This window comes from Lepisosteus platostomus, chromosome 9 (genome assembly GCF_059453375.1).
Source record: "Lepisosteus platostomus isolate fLepPlt1 chromosome 9, fLepPlt1.hap1, whole genome shotgun sequence".
Lineage (NCBI taxonomy): Eukaryota > Metazoa > Chordata > Actinopteri > Semionotiformes > Lepisosteidae > Lepisosteus > Lepisosteus platostomus.
This window is the reverse complement of record NC_142619.1, coordinates 37281062-37307037: the sequence shown is the minus strand read 5'-3', so window position 1 is coordinate 37307037 and position 25976 is coordinate 37281062. Positions and strand designations below refer to the sequence as shown.

Here is a 25976-nt window from a genome sequence, read left to right as displayed (position 1 = left end):
TGATAGAAATGAAATTTCTATTCTTTGTTTTATCATTTTCATAAGAAAACATACTGCAACTTTGGTATAATAATAACTGAAATTTAAAACCTCTTTGTGTAACAATTCTTCAAATTATGAAAAAGTATGAAAGGAGCAATGGGCTGTGTCTTTTTTTTACTTACACAGCAAGGATTCTGGGTGTGACTGCTATAAATAAATGCACCAGCCACTGAAAAATCACAGCAGAGAAATGTCACTGACAAAAGATTTGTTTACCTTCTGTTTTGTATGGAAGAAGATAAACTTGACATCTAAAGGCCAGCTTGGATTGAATTAATTTAGTTAATTTTCAAAGCCCTAAAAATTAACTTTTCTTGAATAATCTATATTGTAAAAGGGCAGTATTAGAAAGATAGTGAAAAACCAAAATGTAAGGAATTTGGTGGAAATACAGAATCTTGTTTATATAAGCAGAATTCTAATTCCAGGCCAGTGTACAGCCATAGCTTTGCACTTAAGTACAGTATGTATATAGATATCTTGATCTTGCTTTTGGTATCACATATTGGGCAGAATCTAGAAAAAATGTGTAGGTATAATTTGTAAATGTGTAGGAATCTTGTTTGCAGGAGGTTTGGTGATTTTCTTTTAGGTCAACTGTAATTTTTATGTATCATACTCAGTGGCTTTAAGGTGAAATAAAGGCATATAGTGAAAAATGCATGTAATTGTGGTGCTCTTTTTCGATGTTAGTATTGCTTACACTTTAGCTCTTCTTAAAACCTGTATGAACTGAATTAAATACCGTTTTCAAATAATCAAAACATAGATAACTAAAGGTAAATAAAAGCTGAAGACTTTTATAAATGGTCCAGTTGTTGGCCTTCTGCAGTAGGAAAGGGAAACATGTTCAGATTGTGGAGGAAATCATCACTTGCCTAGATAATACATATAAATTTATTAAAGTATCTGCTTAAATATATTTTCTTAATTCTAAAAAGTTACTTTCAAAAGCATTCTGGTTTTAATGATTGCCGTGAATGAACTGTAACAATATGTTCATCCGTGGCAATCGGTAAAATGGCAGACACCATTAAGATTATAAATATCTTTCAGCACAAAAGTAGGAAATGTTCACTCTTGGCGAAATCTTTATCTTGCAGGTGATATGCTTGATCTTCTTAAGTGGAGAGCCCATCCTGAGAGGATCACTGACAGCCTGTCAAAACTAAAGGAGATTGATGGTTCAGAAATAGTCAAGGTAGGTTTTAGTTTTTATTTGCTATATGTATGTGTGCATTTATAGTATAATACAGAAACTTTTTAATTTAATATACTTTCTTTTTTTTTACAGTTTTTACAAGATACACTGGATACACTTTTTGGAATTTTGGATGAAAATTCTCAGAGATACGGGTTGAAGGTTTTTGATTGCTTAGTAAGGTTCTTTTTTTTCCGGGTTTGTTTTTCAAATTGTACTGTCTATAAAATGTAATGAAACATTTATGCATAATGACTCAATATCGATATCAATAGTGGATCATTTCCTGTTATTACTTGTGTGTGTAAAGTAACATATGTGTGCCTTAAAAGTCCTACTCTTACCTGTATCTAGCTGGGAAGTCTGGAAAGTACTGAAAAGTATGGGAGAAATTTTTCATTAGGAGATAAAGACACTACAGTTTGGGATTGTTATAGATCCTCCCCAGTATTTTAATCATTGCTGTTTCATCTACATGTCAATGTTAGAAGGATGTTTGTTCTTACCGCTCTAATTAATATTCTGATCTATAATTATTATAGAGTTACACTCTTTTGCTACGTTACACTGTGAGATAAGCATGTTCTTCACTTATAATAATAATGTAGTCTGTATGCAATTTTAGATGCATTTGCGTTGGTTGAATTTACTTATTAATTCAAGTACAAATGGAAAGCTGCACTTGTGTCATTTATTGCCTCAAGTTGACATGCCTTTTGCATAAATTTTGTTATGATTGTCCTATTTTTCAGGTTCATATTATCAATCTGCTGCAGGACAGCAAATTTCAACATTTTAAGCCAGTCATGGACACTTATATTGAGAGTCACTTTGCAGGTGCTCTTTCATACAGGTATGGCCAACAGTGTATCACATGTTCCATATAAATCTAATTCAAATAAGAGCTTCACAAGTAACCAATAAAGTTATATGCTGTTTTCTCTGTACTGGCTACCCATTACTGGCAGTAAACTAAAGCACAAGTTCATGATAACAAAAAACAACAATGGAGAAAACAGTATTACTGCAGTATTTTCCCCAGTTTTTAAGTTTGCCCCTCTTCCTTTACAAATGTCCCAGTTAAAACTGAACTGAGTGGCATTAGCTCTGGTTCACCCACAGAGAACATTTCAGAGCACCTTCTTCATTGCCCTTTGTCTGATGCTCGGGGTCGAAAGTAGAAAGAGGAAGGTTGTGGTCTTGGTGATGTGACAGCCGAGCGTACGGTGCTCACAGTCATGAGAGAAACGAAGTGTGAATTCATCACCTGTGACAAAGTCCTTGCCAGTTAGTGTGATTATGATGATATGTCTAACACGCAGGGAGATAATGAGCCAGCCCTCCAAATAAGTACAGGCTTGTGCACTGTCTGTATCCTAGGAATGCATGCTTCCTGCCAGGCCTGCTGTGCCAAGTTTTCTTCTTTTAACTCTTGCGTCGAAACTGCTCTTCATCCGGCACACTGCAAAATGATTCCCAGTAATCCCATGCTTTTTGTAACCTCTATTTCAATCACAATCATTTACTGTGGAAAAAGAATTTACCAAGAGGAATATTTTCCTACGCCATTCAAAATGAACAAATGAGAAACAGTTTTGTAAGGTATTCATAATACTTTATACAACATCTCTAATAATGCAAAAATAAAAAAAATCCTCAAAGGATTAGGATTCTCCTGAGGATATGTTGCTCTCCTAGTTTGTTGATACTGTACATATTTGAAGACAATTTGGAATATATGATCTATAAAAAATAAAGTTGTTCATGCAACTTGAGTTCAGAGTTATCATTGTAATAATTATTAGTCACGTATTGTCTGAGGGAAATGGTGTGAAGCTGCCATTTATTCTGTTAATATTCATGCTATAATATTTGTCTCTGTGTAATTGCTATTCAAAGAAAATGATGACTGAATGACTTTGCCATCCTCAGTCTGGGTCCAACTTTTCTTCATTCACCTACATTGTGTTTCCATTATTATCCAAGGACAAAATATATGCAGCATGCTTCACCATCTGTAAAAAACTGCCAAAGGATAGTGGATATTTTTAACAAATATGCTCCTCTATCCTGAGAAAGGAACAAAGAAGGAGAGAGATCTGTGTCAGAGCGATAATTATAATGTGAATTAATTGTATGAAAATAATGGCATTACCACCATTACCTTGGTCAACCCTCAGACAGGGCATATGGCATTCTTTAGGTTTCTTGAGGAAAGATGGTTTTTAAATTGCCACACAGCCAGGGTACTCAGATTGGTTTGTAGACCTTACAAAAAATACAATCCCAGGATTCAATGCGTTTTTGTTCAGCTGTTCAGTTATTTCAAATTTGGCACTTATAGAACTATACTTAAAATGTATTCTTATTATGTTTACTTTCAGGGACCTAATTAAGGTTTTAAAATGGTATGTGGACCGAATAATAGAAGCTGAACATCAAGAACACATACAGCAGGTGCTTAAGGTGAGAAATTAACTCAGATGGTGGGCTGTGTTCATGTACTGTAGTTGCATTTTCACCAACTTTAGCTGTTTATGTAAAAATGAATAAAGGTATAACCCAAAGGACTTCTGTTTTCCTATATTTTTTAAATTGTATATTTATTAATATATACAGTTTAATCCATAGTAGGTTTGGCATTTTTGCTCATAACATTGAATCCAACTATCCTTGTTTATCTTGAGATTTTTTTAACATTTGCGAATGCTCCCATGTCTTGACTTCTTCTTCCACTAGGCTACAGAGTACATCTTTAAATACATCATTCAGTCTCGCCGCCTCTTTGCCCTTGCTACGGGTGGTCAGAACGAGGAGGAGTTCCGTTGCTGTATTCATGAGCTCTTCATGTCCATTCGATTCTTTCTGTCCCGTGAAGGCAAGATGTCGACACCCATTACTCAGACTCAGGTGGGTTCTTTTTGTTGGATTGTTTGTTATTGAAACAATGTTAGCTACACATTTGGGAGCTGTAGAGAAATATCATTGAACTCAAGTTACACATTAAGACAATCCAGAAAAGCAACAATCAGTGGGGATTAATTGAAGTTCACGTTTATTAATGATACATAAATGCAATAACAGCAAAAGGTAAAAGCACAATTTCCTTACTGTATATACTGGTTGTCTCATTTTCTGCAGACTCAAGATATGGAATAGGTTGGGCACAATAAAATGGTCCTCTCAGTGTCCCTACATGTGTCTAATACTGCATCTAAATGCTGAGTAATTTAGTCCTGTTGTTCTTTATCTGGATTCTGCTAAGTACTTTGTACTCTTAAGGTTAATTAGTTCAAAGAAGCAATGCTCTTCATTATTAATGGTTGGAAGGGTGTGTAGTGCCCATGTACTGGTGTACTTCTAATATATTGCCCCATAATACAGTATTCATAAAAAGTGAGAAAAAATAACCAATCAATTATAACCCAATACGTAGTGTCTTGAGCATTTTTTAAATTATGTTGCTTTAAAGCATGCAGTCAAGACACTTATAAGTAAAATTTTAAACAAAAGTAAGAAACAAAATGTTAGAAGTATGTAGATGATTAATATGAGACAAAAAGAAAAAGTCATGATTATTTAAGTTTCAGTCCCTTTGCTGTGACAAACCAAATTAATTGAGGTGAATACAATTACCATAATGAGGCACACAATTAGGTGAGGGGCATCTGTGTGCAGTAATAGTTGTTCACATGATTTCAAAATAAATACACTGATCTCTGTATAGTCACTCAGTCAGATAGTAACTTTTAAGAACAAGATTCAACCAGGAACACCATTTAGATTTCAAAAATGTACATGGAGTTATATTAGAACTCATCATGGTACACATCATGAGGAGGGTATAAAAGCATTTCGTAGACTCTCATTGCCTCGGAGCATGGTATTGTCAATCACTAAGAAGTGGAAGATACTTGCATGCTGCATGGATCAGCGCAAGAAAGGAAATGGTTCTGTATGAAAAAGTAAGGCCAACAGTGATTGTAGGTAGTTATGACATTCTTGGAATCACAGATATCTGGCTAATGGAAAAGCATGGAGAGGAATGTAATGTTAGTGGATACACTCTGTTCTGAAGAGACAGGAAATATAGAAGAGGGTGAAGCGTGGCAGTATACTGTATATCAAAGGTTCAGGAATAGTGTTGATTATATTTCAAGAATGTAAAATGAAAATAATTTATATGCAAAAGAAGTTGTTTTCATGGGAGACCTCAATTTTCCATTACAGACTGGGGAAGACCTTTAGAAATATCAGCAGCAGAAACTGAAATGGTAGAGTTGGTCAATGACTGCTTTCTAATAGTTTGTCGGAACACTACAGTCTGAAATTCTTGTTTAGATGTTGTCTTTTGAACCAACCTAGAGAGAGTGAAGCAAACAGATGAGAGAAGAACCATTAGTGTACTATAGTCATAATGTGGTGTACTTTGAAGAATATTTTGAAACCGTACATGTTGAGTCCAAAGCAAAAGTTCACAATTTATGGAAAGCATGCTTTGAAGGAATGAGATGCAAGTTAAGAGAAGTAAATTGGGATGTGATATGAAATCAGTGCAAAATGGGCTGCAACAGTTTAAACAAATTCTGCTTGAAGCACGGAAATAATTTATCCCAAAAGTTAATCAAAAGATATAAAACAGCAAGCCAAATGATTAAACTAATCTAATTTGTGGAAAAAAAGGGAAAAGAGAGAACTTGATAAAATTATTTAAAGAACACCAGGATCCCATCAAAGAAAAAAAAATACAATGAGTTGCACTAAGAAAGGCCAATAGAGAAAATAAAAAGAAAATTGCAATGAAGACTGAAATTATATTTCTTCTGAGCCATTTCTTGAAAAAATGTTAATGGCTTCAACAGCATGGCTAGGCAGCTTGTTCCTGCAATGCTTCATGTAAAAAAATGTACCTCCTGTTATCAGATTTGAATGCACTTCCCGATAGTGTTCATTCTGTTCATTAAGTTTCATTCTCTGTCTTGTTTTGCTGTAAACTAATTCTGTAGGGGTGATTTTGTAATGTTTTTGATCATTTTAAACATGTGAATCAGGTCCCTAGTAGTGTTTCTTATAGTCTGCTCTTAATTGCAACACTTCCAAAGTATGTATGAGATGCCTTTATAGACATAATTTACAGGCATTCCTTTATAGACAAAATGACTTTCTATCCGCTCAAACATTTCCGTTTACTTTGTAATTAAATCCAGGATTTTTAAGAGATAGATACCTTCCTGTTTCCTCCAGCAAACTAGAATATATCCCTTTTTCAATGCTTTGTAAAACCCAGTCCTTCATAGATTTTCTTTCACTGCAAGAGTTTGACTTTTAGATTTCAACCCTCTTGAACCCTTAGTCTTGGATTTTATAGTTTTCTGAACCACAGATCCTGTAAAATTGTAACCAGCAGCATCCAATCTAATGTTTTGTGTGCTGCATCTTTATAAGAAGGCACCAAGTTTAAGGTGAAAGAAATTGCTTTCACTACCGGATTTACAGGCTTTAAAACTGTAGGGAGTACAATAATATTATTCTTTAAATCTTTGTATTTTCTATTTCTACATATATCAAATCACAGAGGGAACTCTGTGTTAGTATACTAGCTTACTGCTTCTACCTCTCTAGGAAATACTGATCCTGAGCCATTTCATCTTGAGCGAAAAGCATTATAACTTAAGGGGAGAAAGCTAGAGGCAAAACTTTTGAAAGTTTATCTTTACTTAATGGGTTAGAATTATTCTGCAGAATACACATTACAGTCAGCGCTCTGAACTCACCACACCTCATTAAGCATTTGCTTTAGCTGCACATACAGTACATGCATTTTCCAAGGCCATGGTGCAAGCATTCCCTAAGGCAACTCTATTACATTAGAAATATTTAGAACCCATCTGGTACTAAGTGTGGAGTTCTTCTCAACTGAAAGCCTGCAAATGACAATTCTTCATTTTCAACACTAATTTCATACCTTTGGCATAAATTAAGATGTTTTTGTACTGAAATGGGACTAGTTGTAGTATACAGAGAACCAAAGTGCTGGATGAAAGGCAGCTGAGTTAGGGAACCCACAGGCAGCCGCAAAGAACTGCGTTTATAGGAGCCAGGCTGTGTGGGGAATGCACACTCTGGAGACAAGTTGCAGGCTTCTTGCTGACAGGCAAGCTGAGTGCATTAAGCACACAGACAGACATGGTTGTAAAGCCAGCTCAAGATGCAGGGAAACTCTGTAGTGAAGGGCGAACCCAGAAGTTGACGTCATATTCCAAGGTTAAATCCAAATCCAAAACCGAGCAGGAGCAAGGAGATAACAAGCCATGGGGAATCTGGTAGAGAGGTTGAGGGCATAAGCTGAGGTCAGAGCTGAGAACCACTACCGAGAAACAAAGCCAAGGGGTGATCTGAGAAATAAGATAAGCTAGTGAACATCAGAAATCTGAACAAAATACGGCTCGGGGTCTAGAATCAGAACTCTAGAACAGAACTTGAAGGGCTAAGGGCTCAGACTTTGTCGGTTCCGAGTATCTTGATAAACAGCTGGAACGAGTGGGGTCATAAACCCATCTCCAGGTGTTTGGTTTCCGAGGCAACAGGTATAGGAAATATGTTAGCCATGAAGTGCTCAGCAGCATGGCCAGCCATAATTTTTCTTGCCAAATTTGAGGTATAAAACACATACAATAATTTTAGCAATAAATGATACATTGGTCTATTAAACATCATAAAAAAACTGAAATTGCAATCAAGAAAATAAAGGTTTACAAGAACCAGGCTTTCTACTTTGGATAGCCTGCTTGTCTAGTTAGGTTTCTATGCGTAGGCAGGCTCACCTTGGTTTATTTGAGTGAAATTTAAGTAGCATACTTTAAAGAGCTTTAAGTAGAAAAGTATAAATTGTTGTGATTGTAATTCTTATTTTTCACACCATTGCCAACTTTATCATCTCTCCTGATCCTTATTGAATATTCTCTTTATATGTAATTATGTTTTGAAGAAAATGTTAAGTTAAAGGCTGCAGACTGCTTTGGGAATTAATCATAACGCTTGCAGAGAAATGGAAAATTCATAAAGTCAAAAAAATGAAATAAGCCATAAGACAAATGAATTGGGTGAGATTCTACGATGTTGTAATATAAATAACACAATTATTTATGGTTCATGTCCCCTATGCAAACATCCATTTTATAGTAAACCTTTTTATTCATACAGTACTTGCTTTATTTAGGCTGTGCTTTTCAAAGTCAGCATAGTTTTTTATCTTAAAAAGCACAATGTAGACACCTCAAAATAAGTCTTATTGAAACTGCTTTTGATCAAACTGGGTGAGACCCCCTCAAAAGGTGGTCATTTTTTGTGTTGTGTGATGTTGCTGCAATCATTGAGTCATTTTGCACTTGAGCCCCACTGGAAAGTGAGGAGGTGCAAACCGTGAGACACATTATGGCAGTAAAGTGTGAGAGAAGAAAATGCAGATGTAATGAAGTACAGGAACAAGCTGCGGCTGAATGTTGAACCTATTTTTTTGTTTCTTCATTTAGCACATTTTATAATCAATATATACATGTAATTTGTACAGCATTACATGTTTTTTTTTCCTGTAATGCTATGTGCTTTCCATAGGTCAAAACATAACAGAAAACAGTTATAAAAATGTGCAGATTTTCTCTGCTGCCATCTTAACCAGTGTATTAGGATGCATTGTTTGTTGTTAGACCCTTTCTAACAGATCAGTGGAATTTCAAAAATAACTCAGTCCACATAAATCTGAATTGAAACAGCAAAACAACTACATCCTCTTTGATGCCTATTCATTTGTTTTCAGTAAAGGTTATTGGTGATTAAAGAAGGAGCCAAGTCCTTTTGTTTTACCCGAGTTTTTCTGTTAGAATAGAGCTATACAGTATGTGGAAAGGTAGTGATTTATTTGTTGTACTTAGCAGGAATCTTTTTTTTGTGGGGGAGAGATGGTGTGAAGTAATGCCTTATTCAGTGGTGATGATTTTATAGTTGCCGTAATTAATATCTGTAATGACTATGATTTCTGAGGCAGGATTAGTATTGAAACATTAATCCAATCACAGATTAAAGCTGCTATTTCCTCTGATGTATTGAAAATTAGGAAGAGTTTGTTAGCCACCTGGAAATATGTTACATTCTGACTGTCATGCAACTGAATTGTGTTAAGAGATTTAGGTTTTGCCTTGATCGTCTGTTTATTACTACAGAAATGAGAAAGCTCTTCTCTTATTTTTGTTCTTGAATATCAAAAGTACTGTAAGAGAGCAGTGATCAATTGCTGTCTGTGCTCATTTCATTTTGCAGAAAATAAAAACTAAAGACAAAGAGTGTAGTATGAGGGGAATCAAAATATTTAATTGGCAGTGTGTGGTTGTCTTTTAGCATATATGAGTGTCAGAGGTTTTAAATATTCCTTTGCAATCTCTAGTGTGAGGAATGAAAAAACAACTTTGTGTGGTGTCATAAAAAATTGTGTGCAGCAGTTTGCATTATTGAATGAGGATTTCAAGTTGACATTTGTTGTCTTTATGTTCCTCTGTTGCTTTTCAGGCGGTTTTCCTGAAAACCTTTCCTGCTGTGTACGGCGAGCTGCTGAAGATCTTTAGCGTTCGGGAAGTGGCAAACTTTGTGCGAGAAACGCTCGGCAGTTTGCCAGTGATCACACATGCAGATTGTCCCTTGGAAGCTGTTAAACTGCAATGCATTGCAAAAACAGTGGAGAGCCAGCTGTACACCAACCCTGGTATGGAATTCTTAGTGGTTGATAGACAATACCCCAAATCAGTCTCTGTGCAGATGCCAGAGAATTGCAGCTCTTTTTCTGTATTGCTTTATGTGATGTATTTACCGGTACATGTGGCACACAAATGTCCATTTCAAATAACAGAAAATCATACTAGGAAATGCTATACAATACATTATTTTCTTGTACTATAGGATCAGTGTTGATATTTGAAATAATTTACCTTTTTTATTTGTCAGTGGTAAAATGATGTTAATCTGCTTTTTACTGCACTTGGTTATGCTTAAACTACATATCAAATTTCAATAATATTAGCATTGTACTGTTTGTTTCAGAACTCTGAAGAATTGTATTGAATTAGTGGAATGATGTCAGACAGCATAAGATGTGCTCTTGTTTGGTCATGAAAGAGTTATATTTGACATCAGATTTGGAACCATTACCATTTTAAGCATTCAACTAATTTGGCATTCTGCTTGAAAGTAATTAGAATTTAGATGACTGATGGCTGAAATTTTAATTACATTATTTTTATATCTGTGCTCATTAATTTTATCACTTTCTGTAGCAGACAGATGTTTATAAAATTTATAATAAGCTTCAGGCATATTCTGTCCACTATAGTCTCATTTCCACTGCCAGTTATACTTTGAGAATAGAAGTAGTCCCTTGAGCTGTTTTAAAAGACTTGTGTTCTTTCTCCTTCAAGACTTCATGTGATGTAATAGTCAAAGGTTATTTAAAAGCTGTAAGAATCACATAAGCCAATTTAATGAGGCAGAATTATGTTTGTGTTTGGCATTTAATGGTTTCTTAGGGAGAGGTTTCTCTAAACAAACCTGAAACATGAATGCTTATAAAAGACCATTATTTACTTGTTTCTTTGCAATTGTTTGATTTCTTAAAGTCACAGAACTGGTCAACTAGCCATTTAGTTTACTTGTATACAGAAGCAGGTTGTTAATAAGTACGTGCATTCATAATGTAACAAAAGGTTATCAAAACCTGGATTGATCATGTATGAAGATATTTTTCAGTCTCTGCGTGTTCTATGCGATAGTTATAGACTTGTAGGATGTTTCTAATGTTCTAATGATTATTTCAACAGAAATCATCCTTAGGTTTGTTTTAAAAAGACAATTCTTGCCTATCATTCCTCATACCACCAACACAGAACTGGGGGCATTCATTACAATACACAAACCAAACCAGACTGAGATGTGGATGATGTGAGTAGTGAGTACCTGGAAAGGGTGCATGGAGAGGCTCACTCACAAGCTAGATTTGTTTCAGGATCCCTGGGCTGTTGCAAGGCTGCTTTGAATGTTCCTCTTAAACTTCAGTTTCAACCCATTCTGCTCTCCTTTCATCCAAGACCCCAATGGCCAGACCAAATCATGAATAAGCAAATTTGCAGATGTTTTGACCCTACTGTATTCCGCAGACACACCCAAAGTATTTTGATACTGCTAGGGAAACCCAGATAGATTGTCATGATGGAAACTACCTTCATTTTATTGAAAGTTTAAGCAGAGTGAAAAATAATTCGTAGTAGGAAGGCAGATGTCCAAAGTATCATCAGCTGTTCACCACCTTTAAAAAAGGCAGATCCTTGCACAAACATCTCATGATCAAAATACACTTGAAGCAAAGGTTGGATATGACAGACACAACAAGTAGGGTTTCCTTAACCGTTAGCTGTTTAACAAGACATGAAGTGTCTGACAGGTGCAGAAATATTCTGTCATGTGATAATTAGCAAGTTTTACAGAGAAATATCAGAGTACAGTACATAACATATCTCTGTCCAAGATAACATAAAACCTTTGCAAACGATACTCTCTTTAAGGTCGTTGGTCTTTCAATAGCAAAGGACAATCTTAATAAATTGTTCCATGTTGATTGTTTTTGTCAACAAGTTGAAAAACTATTATTTGAACCAATGGAAGTTTCTGTTGCTTTTAAAAATACAACAAATACAGGTATAACTTTTCTGTGATGTTAAGGTTGCAGTGTAGCTTTATATGATGTTTTATCCTATGTCATTATGACCATGAATGCTACTGGCTTAAATATCTGTTTCTTGATTGGCTTATTAATGTAAGTTGTACTGTGTATTCCTGGTAACTCTGCCAGAATTCATGTGATGTGTTTCAGGAATTTCTGAAATTGAGTTGAATTTGTTTTTACCCATTTATTACATTTTAATGCAATATTTCCAAACATTTGCTTTACAATTGTTATTATAGATTCAAATAATAGGTAAATCATACTCCTTCTTGCTTAAATATGTATTTTTTTCCACTGGACTATTGAAGGTATTTTTAAACAAATAAAACATTTGTATAATCACACACAGCTTCAATTAAATTGCACAGAGCAAAACTATGCAAGTGTTTAATTAAAAAAACACATCCAAACAAAATAATTTGAAGATGAGAACATTCCTCAAATGGCAATTTATCAAAGCAAATATGGGGACTTTGCTTTGTAATTTGCCTCAATACAACAGTTGCCCTTTAACACAAACATAAATTTAATTTGCAGAAGAACAAAGCCAATACTGAATTAAAGTTTGCAGACATGAGAAAAAGTTGACACAAATGCCTGTATCAAAAGCTTGTCAAGAAATTTAAAAGAAACCTCACACACTATAGTAGAAGCCAAATGAGAATTTTAACTGGCAATGATTTGGATTGCGAAAATGATATTTCCCAAACAGAATATACATCTGTGCTTAAAATGAATGTTTTCTTGTCATTTTGGTTCATTTAGTCTCAATATTTCACAACAAATACATGATTTATTACACTGTGTTATTATACGCTGGAGGGCAAATGCTTTTTATGCTTCTATTTTAACCATAACATTTTCCGCCATTTCATTGTGGTCTTACCACACTATTGCACTGTCATGTCTGTAAAAGAACACCAGTATACAAATGTTTTAATAAATGCTGCTCAATGTCAACCACTGACTGATAGCTAAACATCTGTGCCAAGAAATGCAAGCACAGCATTTCTTATTTTTTAATTGACTGCATTTCTGATTTTTCCTCTTTTTTTTTTGTTCTATGCACATTTCCTCCTCAGTGGCTTCTGTCTGAACAAATGAAGGGTGCATATTTGCAGATGGTGTTTCTGCAGTGTATGATTGCATTTTCCTCATCGGCTCAATCTTTCCTTTAGATTCCCGCTGCATCCTGCTGCCAGTGGTCCTGCACCATCTACAGATGCATCTGCAGGAGCAAAAAGACCTCGTCATGTGCGCCCGAATACTTAGCAGCATGTTTTCTCTCATCAAAAAAGACACCACAGTGAGTACAGTCGAATTTCCTCTTGTCATCCCTCCTGAAGATTTTTGAGAAGGAGGACCAGCATGCAAATACCAAAGCCATGTTTGAAAGTCTCCAAATTAGTTTCAAAACACATACATTTTTTGGTGGAATTCATGTCTGCATAAAGGGTGAACCTGAAGAGCTCAGCTTTTACTTCCTGCGCTGAAGCAATTACATTATTGTTTCTGAATTGGAATTCACTTCCTTCCGTGTTCTGTCCACAGTACATTCTTTTTTCTGGTTTTTGCTTTAGATTAGTTAATGTACTAATACAATATTCTACTTATCATTTCACAAAAAAAAAAACGTGACCTCAAGGAAAGGGAGTGGGGAAACCAACCTTGCTCGTTGGCAGAGTGTTGTGCAATCACACAAATTACCTCCTGTGTCTTTGCCTTATCACCAGCTTTTGTATTGTCAGGAACATTGTTTGCTGGAAAAGCTTGTTAACACAGTAAATGACTCTTGAAGTAGAAATAACATTCAACAGTAAGCCATAAGATAAAGATTATTAGGGATAATAAGGCAGTCATAACTGTCCATTTGTGATATATACAATTAAAAACAATGAAACATTGTGGTTTTCAAGCAATTTGTCTTATAAAGAAAGTTAAATACAATTTGAGACTTTCTAAAGGTGTGTACAGCATATTTGATTCTATGCTTTATATTTATTATTAGTTTGCTGTGTACAAGACAGGACAATAAAAAAAATCCTAAGTGATCTTCCTTGCATCCTTTAACCTTAAGTTGTAAGGACACAAACAATCAAGCCTAGCAAGGATGTCAGCTATGCACCAGCCCATACACAGCAAATAGTAACATCTGACACTTTTAAGACGTGCTAAAAACAAACTGGCAGCAGGAAGACAGATTTTTACTATACAGAATCAAGCTGTTCGAATGTATTTCTTCTGTCAGAATAAATATGTAAACATGGAGCATGTATCTCAAACTTTGTTTAACTTAAAAGAAACAGACTATCTCAGCTGTCTTGATTTTCCTTTTGTGTCTAGGAGGTAATAGTCTCTGAAGAAGTAGATCTGATTGTGGAAAGTCTGTTGGGTGTATTGCTCAGAACCATATTAGAAATCACCAACCGGCCACAGCCAGCTGGAACTGCCCTGCGCTTGCAATTTCAGGATGTCACGGTAAGGATTAAGGTCTCAAGGGCTTTCAAGAGGAATCATACTCTATACATGCCCTAAAGATAATAAATGCGAGTTAGAACTCCTAACTCCTCACAAAGTCAGAAAAGGTTTAGAGTGGTTCCCATATAAGGGGCAAGTAACCCAGAGTCTTTGAAGATTTCATGGAAAAGCTGTGTAGATCCTCAGTTTGATCCAGAACTCGTTTAACAGAGAAATAAAAAAGCGAAGTTAAACTGGATTGCCACATTTTCATTACAAAGAGTTTTTTAAATAAACAATCCTTTTCAGTTGTATAAAATAAATTGCTTTTAAATAAACACTACAAGAATTGAACCTGTGCTCATCTAAAATAAAATGAGTGGCTTTCCTGTGAATTGTCTCTTAGGATCCATATATACTCTATGTGGTTAATTTGTATTTCTGCATTACCTATCATTTCTCAGAGGTTGACAGATTTTTTTTTTCTCTGAATAAGGGTGAGTTTGTGTCTTGTCTGCTGGCTCTACTACGACAAATGACAGATAAACACTATCAACAACTCCTAGAAAGCTTTTCTAACAAAGACGATCTGAGGGTAAGTTGTTCATTTTCTGGGGCCGGTGTATTGGAATCTGATAGACATCATATCGTTATTTTTTGGGGTAGTGTTGTAAAGACAGGCAACACACAGCCTTTTCCATGTCCCTAATTAGAACTGTGGTAAAAAGATGTAAATAAATAAGAGTTAATCACCAAAGATAGCAGGTGAGAGCAATGGTTACATTTACTTTAAGGAAGTCCTACTGTGTAGTACAGTAGGTTCAGTATCCGCAGGAGTTCGGTGCAAAGAACTATCGCAACAAAGCCAAGTTTACATATAACCAAGTCAAACCTTTACCATTCCATTAAGTACTACAGCACAGAGAGTGTACAGTTAAAAGACGTAAGTAACTCTCCCTTATATAACAATTAAAGTACTAATGCATTGGATTTAATTTAAATAACCGATCCACTAAAATAATAGTAATCACAGACTTTTGGCAATCAACTAAAATAAACAATATGAATCCCTCATTTGTGTCCAGTGGATGCCTGCTCTTTCTCTCTCTGCCTTCCCAACTGTTTTCCTACTTATCCATTAGCATACCCTCACTATAATGAAAGGTACAATGAAACTGTCAGTTAGTCTGTAAAGTCTTTTAAAGCCTGTCCTTCCCCACGCCTCTGATACAGACCCAGGAGTGTTTGTTACAATACAAGAAGTAGACCACGTTGAGATGCGGATGCTGCATAGTGGGTAATTGGGCAGGAACAGGCTCACTCACTAGCTAGATTCATATCACGATCTTAGTTTAATTTGAAAGTTGTGCTTAACAACCTTTGGTTCGGTTTCATTTTGTTCCACTCATCTTACATCCCAGACTCCATTTGCCAGGCCAAATTGCGAGTAAGCGAATTCATTCATATTAATTTTGCCGATGTCACGGCCCTCCTATACTACAGTATATCCTATGGTGAAGCTTTCAATCTAACCACTGGTTTCAAAACAATAAGGGTAGACGTTAATCCAACACTGAAAGCAAAAACAAAACTAGCCCATGGAGCCTTCTTTACTGTAGGTGTGTTTACCTCCACATCCAAATCATTTTTTCTCCTTTCCTTTACTTTTCAGCATAGAATTAACCCCTACTTTTCCCCTTGTAGCCTGCAGGCTGACACAGCTTTCCACTAGTAACTAATCTGAAAGACTACTTTCATCTCCAATAAATATTCCTCTTGGTAAATACCACTTTTAGATCCCTGGAATCTAGCTTTATTAAGAACATAAGAGAAGTCAGTGATGGGAACAGACCATTGATCAAATAAGTGCTCTTCATTTTGATGTCACAGCTTCAGGCTTAGCTTTGAAAGATCTCAGTAATATCTACCTCTGTGTATTTTGGTAATATATTCCATTTCCTTATATTTTTTATGAAATACGTGTTCCAGTATCATTGCATAATTGGCTAATAAAATGTCTCCTATTATATCCCAGTTTTCTGATCCTAAAACTAAAATTGAAATAAATACTAAGGTCAGCTTTTTTTATTCCCTTTCCAATTTTGAAAAGCACAGATGTCGAATATTTCTAAGAAATTGCATTCAGTTGTCAGTATACAGTATATTAATGGATAAACATTTAGTGTGCGTCTTCACTTAATGACTAAATGTAATGTTTCTCTTTGTTCTAAGCAACACATTTACAAAAAATTAATTTCTCATTGTGTTCATAGGTATAAAAGTATTTACACAGCATGCTATGCCATATTTTCTGTGCTTGTGATTACATTGTTTTTAATGGAGACAAGCTAGCACTGCCGTGTCTCATGAGAAATAAACATAATAAGCATATGGCACACAAAGGCAGGTTTTTGCAGGGATTGAGATAATTGGCTTATATGAAAGAAAATATGTATGATTGCCATTACTGTAGCAATGATGATGCTGTATTGGTTTTTTCCAGAAAATACACAGCTTGTATTGTTTCAAGCCTAAAACATAATGCACTAAGACACATCATTTACTTAGTGGAATGGGTTTGTCAGCTTTGTTTTCAATTAATGAAGCACAGTGTCTCAATTTCTTTAGTAGTTGGCGACTTTCATTTTTTCCATGTAAAGTGAGAATCATCGTCTTATGCAGAGTGTAGAACTGATACATGCAGCATTATTTACTGCAAAAAGGATAAAATGTTGGCTGAAAATAAGCATCCATGTGCCAAGTAGCAGAGTATGATTTCTTTATTTGTGTCAGTCATTACCCCTTTATTTCTGTAGCCTCTCCACTACTGAACAAATATGTAGCAGAAAACATTATTGGACTTTTGTTATTATACTGCAGCTGTTTACAAATGTAATTACACCATTACAGAATACATAATTGTCATGTCTGCTGCTTAAAGTGGAACTAAGCAGCAGTTGTGAGTCACTAGATTAAACCAAGTGCTGGATGAGAGAGACAAAATGAAATCGGCTGGCAGTATGGTCTGGGTAGGCGGGAAGGGAAACCGGCAGAATGGTGGTGAGCACACAGGCAAGTGCGATATAGGAAAACTCGTTCCAAAGCTGTTCTCAGTTACAAAGATCATAGCTGAGTAGAACGCATAGGTAAAGCACAGAGGGGAATTCAATATCAATGTTGAGGCAAGCAAGCTGAATCCATAATTGAAAGAAGTCTGTAGTGTGGAATGATGGTAAAATGCAAAGACAAGTTCAGGATGAAGCTGGGTCAAGACTCCAAGAGAAAACTAAGAAAGGATCACAAGCTAGAGAGGTAACCTGAGATTCAGAGTTAAAGTCTATACCAGATCCCAAAGTGTATTCAGGGCTTAAAGTTCCTGAGCCTGTGGTGGGTGTGGTTGCAATTGCCCACAGATGGTATAGGTCCCCTGTCTGATTGCATGTTCATAGGAAATGGCACATACTGACAGGAGAGTAGAGGCCTAGGCAGCTGCCATTAAATGAAAAGTTCATTTAATTTTAATACCAATCACATTGGTGCAAACAATATCTTACTTCAAACTCTCTTATCTTCCTCATTTCCTCTCATTTTTTCAGGATTTCCTCTTGCAGATCTTTACAGTGTTTCGGATTCTTATAAGGCCAGAAATGTTCCCAAAAGACTGGACTGTCATGCGGTTGGTCACGAACAAGTAAGGCTTTTCTGAAGAGGCTTATGCCTGGGTATCGAATGAAATAATGGAATTATAAAAGAATAACTAATAACTCTGTGTTGCTGTCTGGTACTAGAAGACCAAATATTATTACAGTCTTTTTAAGTCATGCTAAGAATCAATAATTGCAAAAACTTGTTTGTGTTTCTTTTTTTAAGTGTAATCATCACTACCGTGCTGTACCTCTCAGACGCGCTGCGCAAGAATTTTCTGAATGATCATTTTGATTATAAGGTAGGAGTAGCTGGCTGTGCAGCCTGTGCCTTTAGGTCATTAAGCAGTCACAAACATACTGTGTTTAAAATTGTTTTCATTTTACTACCTGGCTTAAGAACAAAGTCCCTGGCTTTATAAGATCTGCACTCAGATCTCTTACTAAGCTCCCTACTAAAACACCTACGGTCAGGTAGTAAGGTTAATATTAATTAATAATGGCTTGTAGAAATTCAGATGTAACGCATTATAGTCCAGACACGACGTGGCACTAACTCTGGATGTTGGACTAACGATGGGTGTTTTTGAAGTTTCTGAAGGAGAAATAAAGGCTATTTTCTCAGTAGAATGTTGTGTAACCTAACTAAGTAGTTCTGTTTTCTATAGTTTTGTTGTTTTTATCATCTACATTTTAAAAAATAACACTTCAAAATTAAAACAACACTATCTGTGCATGACTTTTAGATAGGCAATTATCTGATGCCTTTAAAAGACATTAAAATATTTGGTTTTAAAAAATGGCATAGCATCTTCAGCCAGCATGTGGTATAGTATGTCATACAAAATGTGTTATCCTTAAATGCTAAAGAATTGTTTGTTTTAGGTGTGGGATTCCTACTTTTACCTCTCTGTGATTTTTATAAACCAGCCATGTCTCCAGCTTGAGATATTCTCTCCTTCTAAAAAGAAAAAAGTGTTAGAAAAGTAAGTATTTTTGCTACTAATTTATTTGAAAACATTTTACGAACTCTACACAGCTCCTCAAAACTTTCCTTACTTTTTTTCTTGATCATAAGGTACGGAGACATGAGAGTGATGATGGGATGCGAGATCTTTAGCATGTGGCAGAATTTAGGTAAGAAAATAGAAATATTTTCCTATTTGCTGATATAACTTCACAGCAATGTTTCACACATGGAAACATGTTTTCTTCAAACTGAAATTTATTTTTAAAATCGCTCGCTCAAGTTAAAGTCTAATGACTTCAATAACTATTTTTCTGTTAATATTCTCATGATTGGTTATGTAAAATAATAACTATCTACATCCTCTTGTTACCAAACAACTGATGTAGTTTTATTGTAAATCTGACACAAATAGTGATGGAGGGATCCTGGCAATAGTTAACTAGAAATTGCTTCTGTTATGACACACATGTTAACTGATGGTTTAGAGCAGGATTATGCGATTCAAAGAACCCTGAGAATTGTGTTCAAAGCCAGGCTGCATTTCAGTCAGTGTTTCAGGCACCTGTAGCATCATTAACCCAACCTGACTTGTTTTTGTTTAGTTTTAATGGTAGCAAACTAATGTAGTGGCAGCATTAATCCAGCCCTGTGGTATCTGAATAACTGTTGTTTGGGGGGACTCTTCTTGTTTGTGCTTTAAGGTATGGTACAAGAAAACGTTTCAGTCTTATGCAAAACCAAACAGTGGCTGATTTGATTGTTAAAATGCATCCGCGTTTACAGGGGAGCACAAACTGAATTTTATCCCAGCCATGATTGGTCCTTTTCTGGAAGTAACGCTGGTGCCTCAGCCTGACCTGCGCAATGTGATGATCCCCATATTTCACGACATGATGGATTGGGAGCAGCGAAGGAGTGGCAGTTTTAAACAGGTATGAAGATGACGAGACAGATGCTAACAGTGCTTGGAAACAAAAAATTCCTCTCCACAAATAATCCTCAACTTTGTAAAGATTTTACTGTATTTGTCTAGTAGTCTCACTTCAAAAAAATGTGAGAAAATGGCAATTGAAAGCTATAAATACTCAACAGACTGTATTTCATTTGCTTTTACTTTGTGCATTTTGCCGAATGGGTGAGAAAGTATACAGATGCTTTATTGAAAATATGCATATATTTGATTACTACATTTAAATTGTTATTAATGCACCACTTCATATTCCTTTGCCTGAGGTGTTCTCTTGATGCTTTGTGTGAAAGAAGTGGATGTTGTGATTGCATTATTGTAGTTTGGAGTGATTCTGGCCACCTGGTGGCAGGAAGAGGAACTTGCTCTTAAGGCAACTTTGTGCTTGAAGTGCCACAAGGCTCTGAAAAGCGCCTGCTGTGCCCCCTTCTGGAAAACAGAATTGCTTCCATTCCAGGCTTCTGTGAAGCTGCTTTACTATATCTTGCCAGTCTAGGGGTGCCACACCTGTTCTATTAATTTCAAATAGGTGGAAATTTGTAGTTATTTTGTTCGTCATTACCTAATCTGAGAAAAGCACCCGAGCAATCACTAGTAGGTATCATGTGAAGAAAAGAGTTATACAAAATGAATAAAGCCAAAACCGGCTGGACCTATTAGTCTTTTATCCTTATGTCTTAGCATGTTAAAATGGCTCATTTATTATCTGAAAACATTGTATTATACTCATACTATAGCAAGGTTACTAATTTTATTTGTAATTCAATAATTGTTTATATTAATAAGAAAAGCCACCTGGATGTGTGGATTAATATATTATTGGTCACATACCTCACAAATGAGATACCACTGGTACTCTGTTACTGATTCATCTTTGGATCTCTGCTTGTGTGTTATTAGCATTTCTTGCTGAGATTACGCTTTATTCTGCACACACTCTTTATTGTTGTTAATGTTTTAAAAGCAGTAGGAGGGACTCCTGGCTCCTGGAAGTCAGTCTGGGCAGCCATATGTGGCACCACTGAGTGTGCTTTTATGTGATTTATGTTTCAGAAAACTAGTGGGTCTTAACAACCTTTCACTCTGTAGTGTGTTAATTGTATAAAACAAAAAAAGATACTTTCCTAAAATTGACAGCTGACTGATAAAGTCAGGCCAGTGGGAGAGTGGCTCATTCCTGCTTTGATTTAGTTTTTACGTTGTGACAATATAATGCTGAAGAGGGTTTCTTTCAACACTTAATGCTTGTCTATCTTTTTATACACTCTACATGTTATATGCCTGCGCACCTTAGAACTGATCAGATATTCATGGCAACATGAACGCATCCGATACATACATGGTGCATTTACATAATATTTTCATTCATCTGGTTACTAGGTGGAAGCCAAGCTGATAGACAAACTGGACAGCTTGATGTCTGAGGGCAAGGGAGATGAAACTTACCGTGAGCTTTTCAATAGCATGTAAGTAACAAAATGCTGCATTTTATCTTTATGAAATATTCCACTTGCTGTTGTGCCTAAAGCTTAGTATTCTATTATTTAACTAGGTTGTTTGTGTCTTTTTTTGTGCAGTTGATAAGTTTATTGGAGGAATTTATACCCAGTCTCATTCCATTTTACAGCATATGGCTAATAGCAGTTTATCATTCCTGTTACATTTCCAATTATGTATTTTCATTGGTTTCTGCAAAATAGTAGTAATGTACCTGGGGAGAAAAAGTTATATAAACAATGAGTAATTGGAATAGAAAATTAAAATTGAACTGTTGCAGTGCTTCAGGATTTTACAGTGTGATAATTCACTCCTCATTGCATCAGATTTATCACCCAGCATGAATGAATCTGTGTATGAATGTGCGCATCTGCATGCTTATGTGGTTTTATTTATTATGTATATTATACTGTATATGTATGAAATAGATCTGATCACTGATAACAAAAGCCAGCGAGGATTGCTGAACTCCATTCATAGATTCCAGTTCTTTAAAGAGCATAAATGAATCATAAATGGTTATGTGTAAGTACCTAAGGGTCCTAAATGACAAGTGTCACAACCCTTTCAGATAATCTTTTGAAAACATCTTTGTCCAGCACTTCTGGCACTTTTATGGTAACATGTTTCATAGCATTGTGGTATCACCATTTATAGTATAAACAGGCTGGTATGCTAATTTCATCAAAAGCCTGAGATCTTTTAGCTCATAATTTAATTAAAATTCAATTGGCATGACCAATGAAATGCAGTGTTGCTAAAGCAAAATACCGAAGCAATAACAATTAGTAAAAACATTTACAGACGTTCACAATAAAAAAGCATTATTATTAGACATTAACAGACATTTACAAAAACATTTTTATTTAGAAGGCTCACTCTCTGTTCCTCAGCCTGTGACGTCTGTAAAGTGCTATCAAAGGCAATTACCATTTTGTATTCCTTTCTTAATTTTGTCTTTTAATGTGCTTGGAAAAATCATGAAATGCACGTATTTCTGTCATACACATGCATACATTTATCCATTTGTTTGGATTTACAGTAGCTGTTTTTTTAGCATGAGTAAAATTTTCTGTTGTAGTTTTGAGTCTTTCTTCTTTACTGTTTTCTTTAACCAGTAGTTGTACTAACAATGTACTAACCTGTATGAGTGAGTGCTGACATTTAATAATCTAAAACTAATTTGTTCTACCAATGCTTCCTGGATTAGAATACCTCTTTTTGGCCCATATCCTAGGTAAGATATATTATTCTACATTCGTGTTGCTCAGTAAAACTAATAAGTGCTGCATTTTTTAAAATCATTTCTGATATACAGGCTGAGTGGAAATGTAATTGGTTATTGGAGAAAATTCATAAAAATAAACTGGGATTTCTCATGTATTTTAGTTTGCTGAAGAAGATTGAGAGGGAGACATGGAGAGAGAGTGGTATTTCCTTAATAGCCACAGTCACCAGGTTGATGGAGAGACTCCTAGATTACAGGTAAGATGTGAGCCTTTCTCTTCTCTCTTCCCAACCACTCATACTCATGTCACCTTACATGTTTCTGCACCCATCTCTTCCTGGAATCATTCCTATCATTGTATACTCACCCTCGCAAAGTTTGACCTCCTTTTCTCCATTCTCTTTTCTTGACTCTACCATTCTAGCCCCCTTCCAAGAACCTGTGTCAGTTTTGACCTCTCCCTGTTTTTTCCAGCACCTTTCTTCAAACACTCCTACTACTTCTGAACACAATTTGCAAAGTCCACCTCTTCCTTACCAAATCTTTTCTAGAGAATTTCTAGTCCAGTGCTCTTCTTCCCAGACTATTGGGCATCTTGGTGTTGCAGGAAAGGTAGCATTCTAGATATCTGCTGCTCTCCTTGGCTTTTCTCTTCCTTGCTTTTCTTATGCCACTGCATTATTCCACTTCACTCTCTTGCACCCTATTCCTACAAATTCAAAACTAATGCTGTCTTGCAAGCACTTTTCTTCTATTTTCAGTCTCTTATCAGAGTTGAGAGCATCCGAGATACACTTTCTGCTGTAATGCAAGAAATTAGACAAACATTCTTCCCTAAAATAACAAATCTAATCCCAGAATTCACAGTTGTTTATGTGATGTCTGTAAATGTTCAATAATATGCGTAAATGTTCTGTTAATTGTTTCCACTTTGGCAACAGACATGCCAGTAAAAATCTTTGTTTGAATCTCTTTCCCTGCACCCTCACTCACCCTGTTTGCTCCTTCTTTTCCAGTAGATTTTCTGAGCTGCCTTTCCATTCTCTCATCTCCAGAGCTCCTTCATTCTTCACCCTTATCACCACGTGGCAAAAATAACACTGAAAATTAAGAACTGCTCAATCCCTGAACACCTTTCAGTACCTGATCAAGACTGCTCTCCTGCAGGTTGCAGAGCACCTCCAACCTCTGTTCTCCATCTTTCAATAGCTCTAATGCTGTGTTGCGCTAATATTATTTTAATTCAAACACAAAACATGAAGTAACTTGTTAAATGTGCTTCCTGACTTTAAACAGACTGCATATAGCTGGAGGATAATTTCAGTAAAATTATGTATTTTGTTTTAATTCTTACCATTTAATTTCTTCATGTAATTTGAATTGCTTGTCCACTTTGCACTGTTGTTCCTCTAATGTACCCTTAATGTAATTTTTTGCACCTCCTTGAAGAAAGGCATCTTCTAAACTATTAAGATTATTCCCTGTTGCACATTGGCATGTGACCTGAATTTGGAGCTCAAAGTGCTGCCTTTGCAGAGTTCTCTTTCCAGTTTCAATTTAATATTTTCATCTTTGTGTTTTCTTCCCACATACAGGGACTGCATGAAAGTGGGAGAAGTAGATGGCAAAAAGATTGGTTGCACAGTTAGTCTACTGGTCAGTATTGGCTCCCTTTCTTATTATCCTCAATTCTTTTCCTTACTTGTAGAACAATTTTAAGATTAAAACATTAAAAAAGGGATTAAGACAAACCTAGGGTTGGTAAGTGAAAAATCTCAAAAAAACTACCATTTTTACCATGTAAACAATAAAATGGCTTTTAAGACTTTTAAAACTTTTTTAGTTTCTCCTGAAGTACTAATCGTCAAATTGCAGATGACGGGCATTTTGTTATTGCATGTCTTTGGATTAAGAACTAATTAACGGTTAGAAGAAGAATTAATAGGTTAGAAGAAATGAACATAGAACACAGAACTTTTCTGTATAATAATACAGTAAGAGAATACAGAACTTTAGGCTACGCTTGATTAAAGAAATACCTTTATGTCATTTTAATAAATGAGTTCAAAGGGTATGCAAGATCATTTTTATTTCACAGACACTGATGTTTGAAGAAGAGCCACTTGTATTATTATGTTATACACATACAGTGCCTTGCGAAAGTATTCGGCCCCCTTGAACTTTTCAACCTTTTGCCACATTTCAGGCTTCAAACATAAAGATATAAATTTTTTATTTTATGTGAAGAATCACCAACAAGTGGGACACAATTGTGAAGTGGAACGAAATCTATTGGATTTTTGAAACTTTTTTAACTAATAAAAAAATGAAAAGTGGGGCGTGCAAAATTATTCGGCCCCTTTACTTTCAGTGCAGCAAACTCACTCCAGAAGTTCAGCGAGGATCTCTGAATGATCCAATGTTGTCCTAAATGACTGATGGTGATAAATAGAATCCACCTGTGTGTAATCAAGTCTCTGTATAAATGCACCTGCTCTGTGATAGTCTCAAGGTTCTGTTGAAAGCGCAGAGAGCATCATGAAGACCAAGGAACACACCAGGCAGGTCCGTAATACTGTTGTGGAGAAGTTTAAAGCCGGATTTGGATACAAAAAGATTTCCCAAGCTTCAAACATCCCAAGGAGCACTGTGCAAGCGATCATCTTGAAATGGAAGGAGTATCAGACCACTGCAAATCTACCAAGACCTGGCCGTCCCTCTAAACTTTCAGCTCAGACAAGGAGAAGACTGATCAGAGATGCAGCCAAGAGGCCCATGATCACTCTGGATGAACTGCAGAGAACTACAGCTGAGGTGGGAGAGTCTGTCCATAGGACAACAATCAGTCTTACACTGCACAAATCTGGCCTTTATGGAAGAGTGGTAAGAAGAAAGCCATTTCTCAAAGATATCCATAAAAAGTCTCGTCTAAAGTTTGCCACAAGCCACCTGGGAGACACCCCAAACATGTGGAAGAAGGTGCTCTGGTCAGATGAAACCAAAATCGAACTTTTTGGCCACAATGCAAAACGATATGTTTGGCGTAAAAGCAACACAGCTCATCACCCTCAACACACCATCCCCACTGTCAAACATGGTGGTGGCAGCATCATGGTTTGGGCCTGCTTTTCTTCAGCAGGGACAGGGAAGATGGTTAAAATTGAGGGGAAGATGGATGCAGCCAAATACAGGACCATTCTGGATG

The 25976-nt window shown here is 36.0% G+C and overlaps 1 protein-coding gene across 2 annotated transcripts in view; it reads left to right on the top strand.

Annotated features, from left to right (window-relative positions):
- Positions 1-25976, top strand: part of dock4b (dedicator of cytokinesis 4b) — a 159065-nt gene that overhangs the window by 97184 nt on the left and 35905 nt on the right. Inside the window, exons 18-35 of one of the 2 annotated variants that reach the window (XM_088644865.1) lie at positions 1146-1243; positions 1337-1420; positions 1996-2096; positions 3628-3709; positions 3983-4153; positions 9806-9998; positions 13187-13314; positions 14352-14486; positions 14962-15060; positions 18062-18156; positions 18336-18411; positions 18995-19095; positions 19188-19246; positions 19863-20011; positions 21427-21512; positions 22754-22780; positions 22933-23028; positions 24367-24427. In XM_088644865.1, the coding sequence (XP_088500991.1) occupies positions 1146-1243; positions 1337-1420; positions 1996-2096; positions 3628-3709; positions 3983-4153; positions 9806-9998; positions 13187-13314; positions 14352-14486; positions 14962-15060; positions 18062-18156; positions 18336-18411; positions 18995-19095; positions 19188-19246; positions 19863-20011; positions 21427-21512; positions 22754-22780; positions 22933-23028; positions 24367-24427 (1841 nt within the window). The remainder of the gene's footprint in view (positions 1-1145; positions 1244-1336; positions 1421-1995; positions 2097-3627; positions 3710-3982; positions 4154-9805; positions 9999-13186; positions 13315-14351; positions 14487-14961; positions 15061-18061; positions 18157-18335; positions 18412-18994; positions 19096-19187; positions 19247-19862; positions 20012-21426; positions 21513-22753; positions 22781-22932; positions 23029-24366; positions 24428-25976) is intronic. The other variant, XM_088644866.1, reaches the window with a different exon arrangement.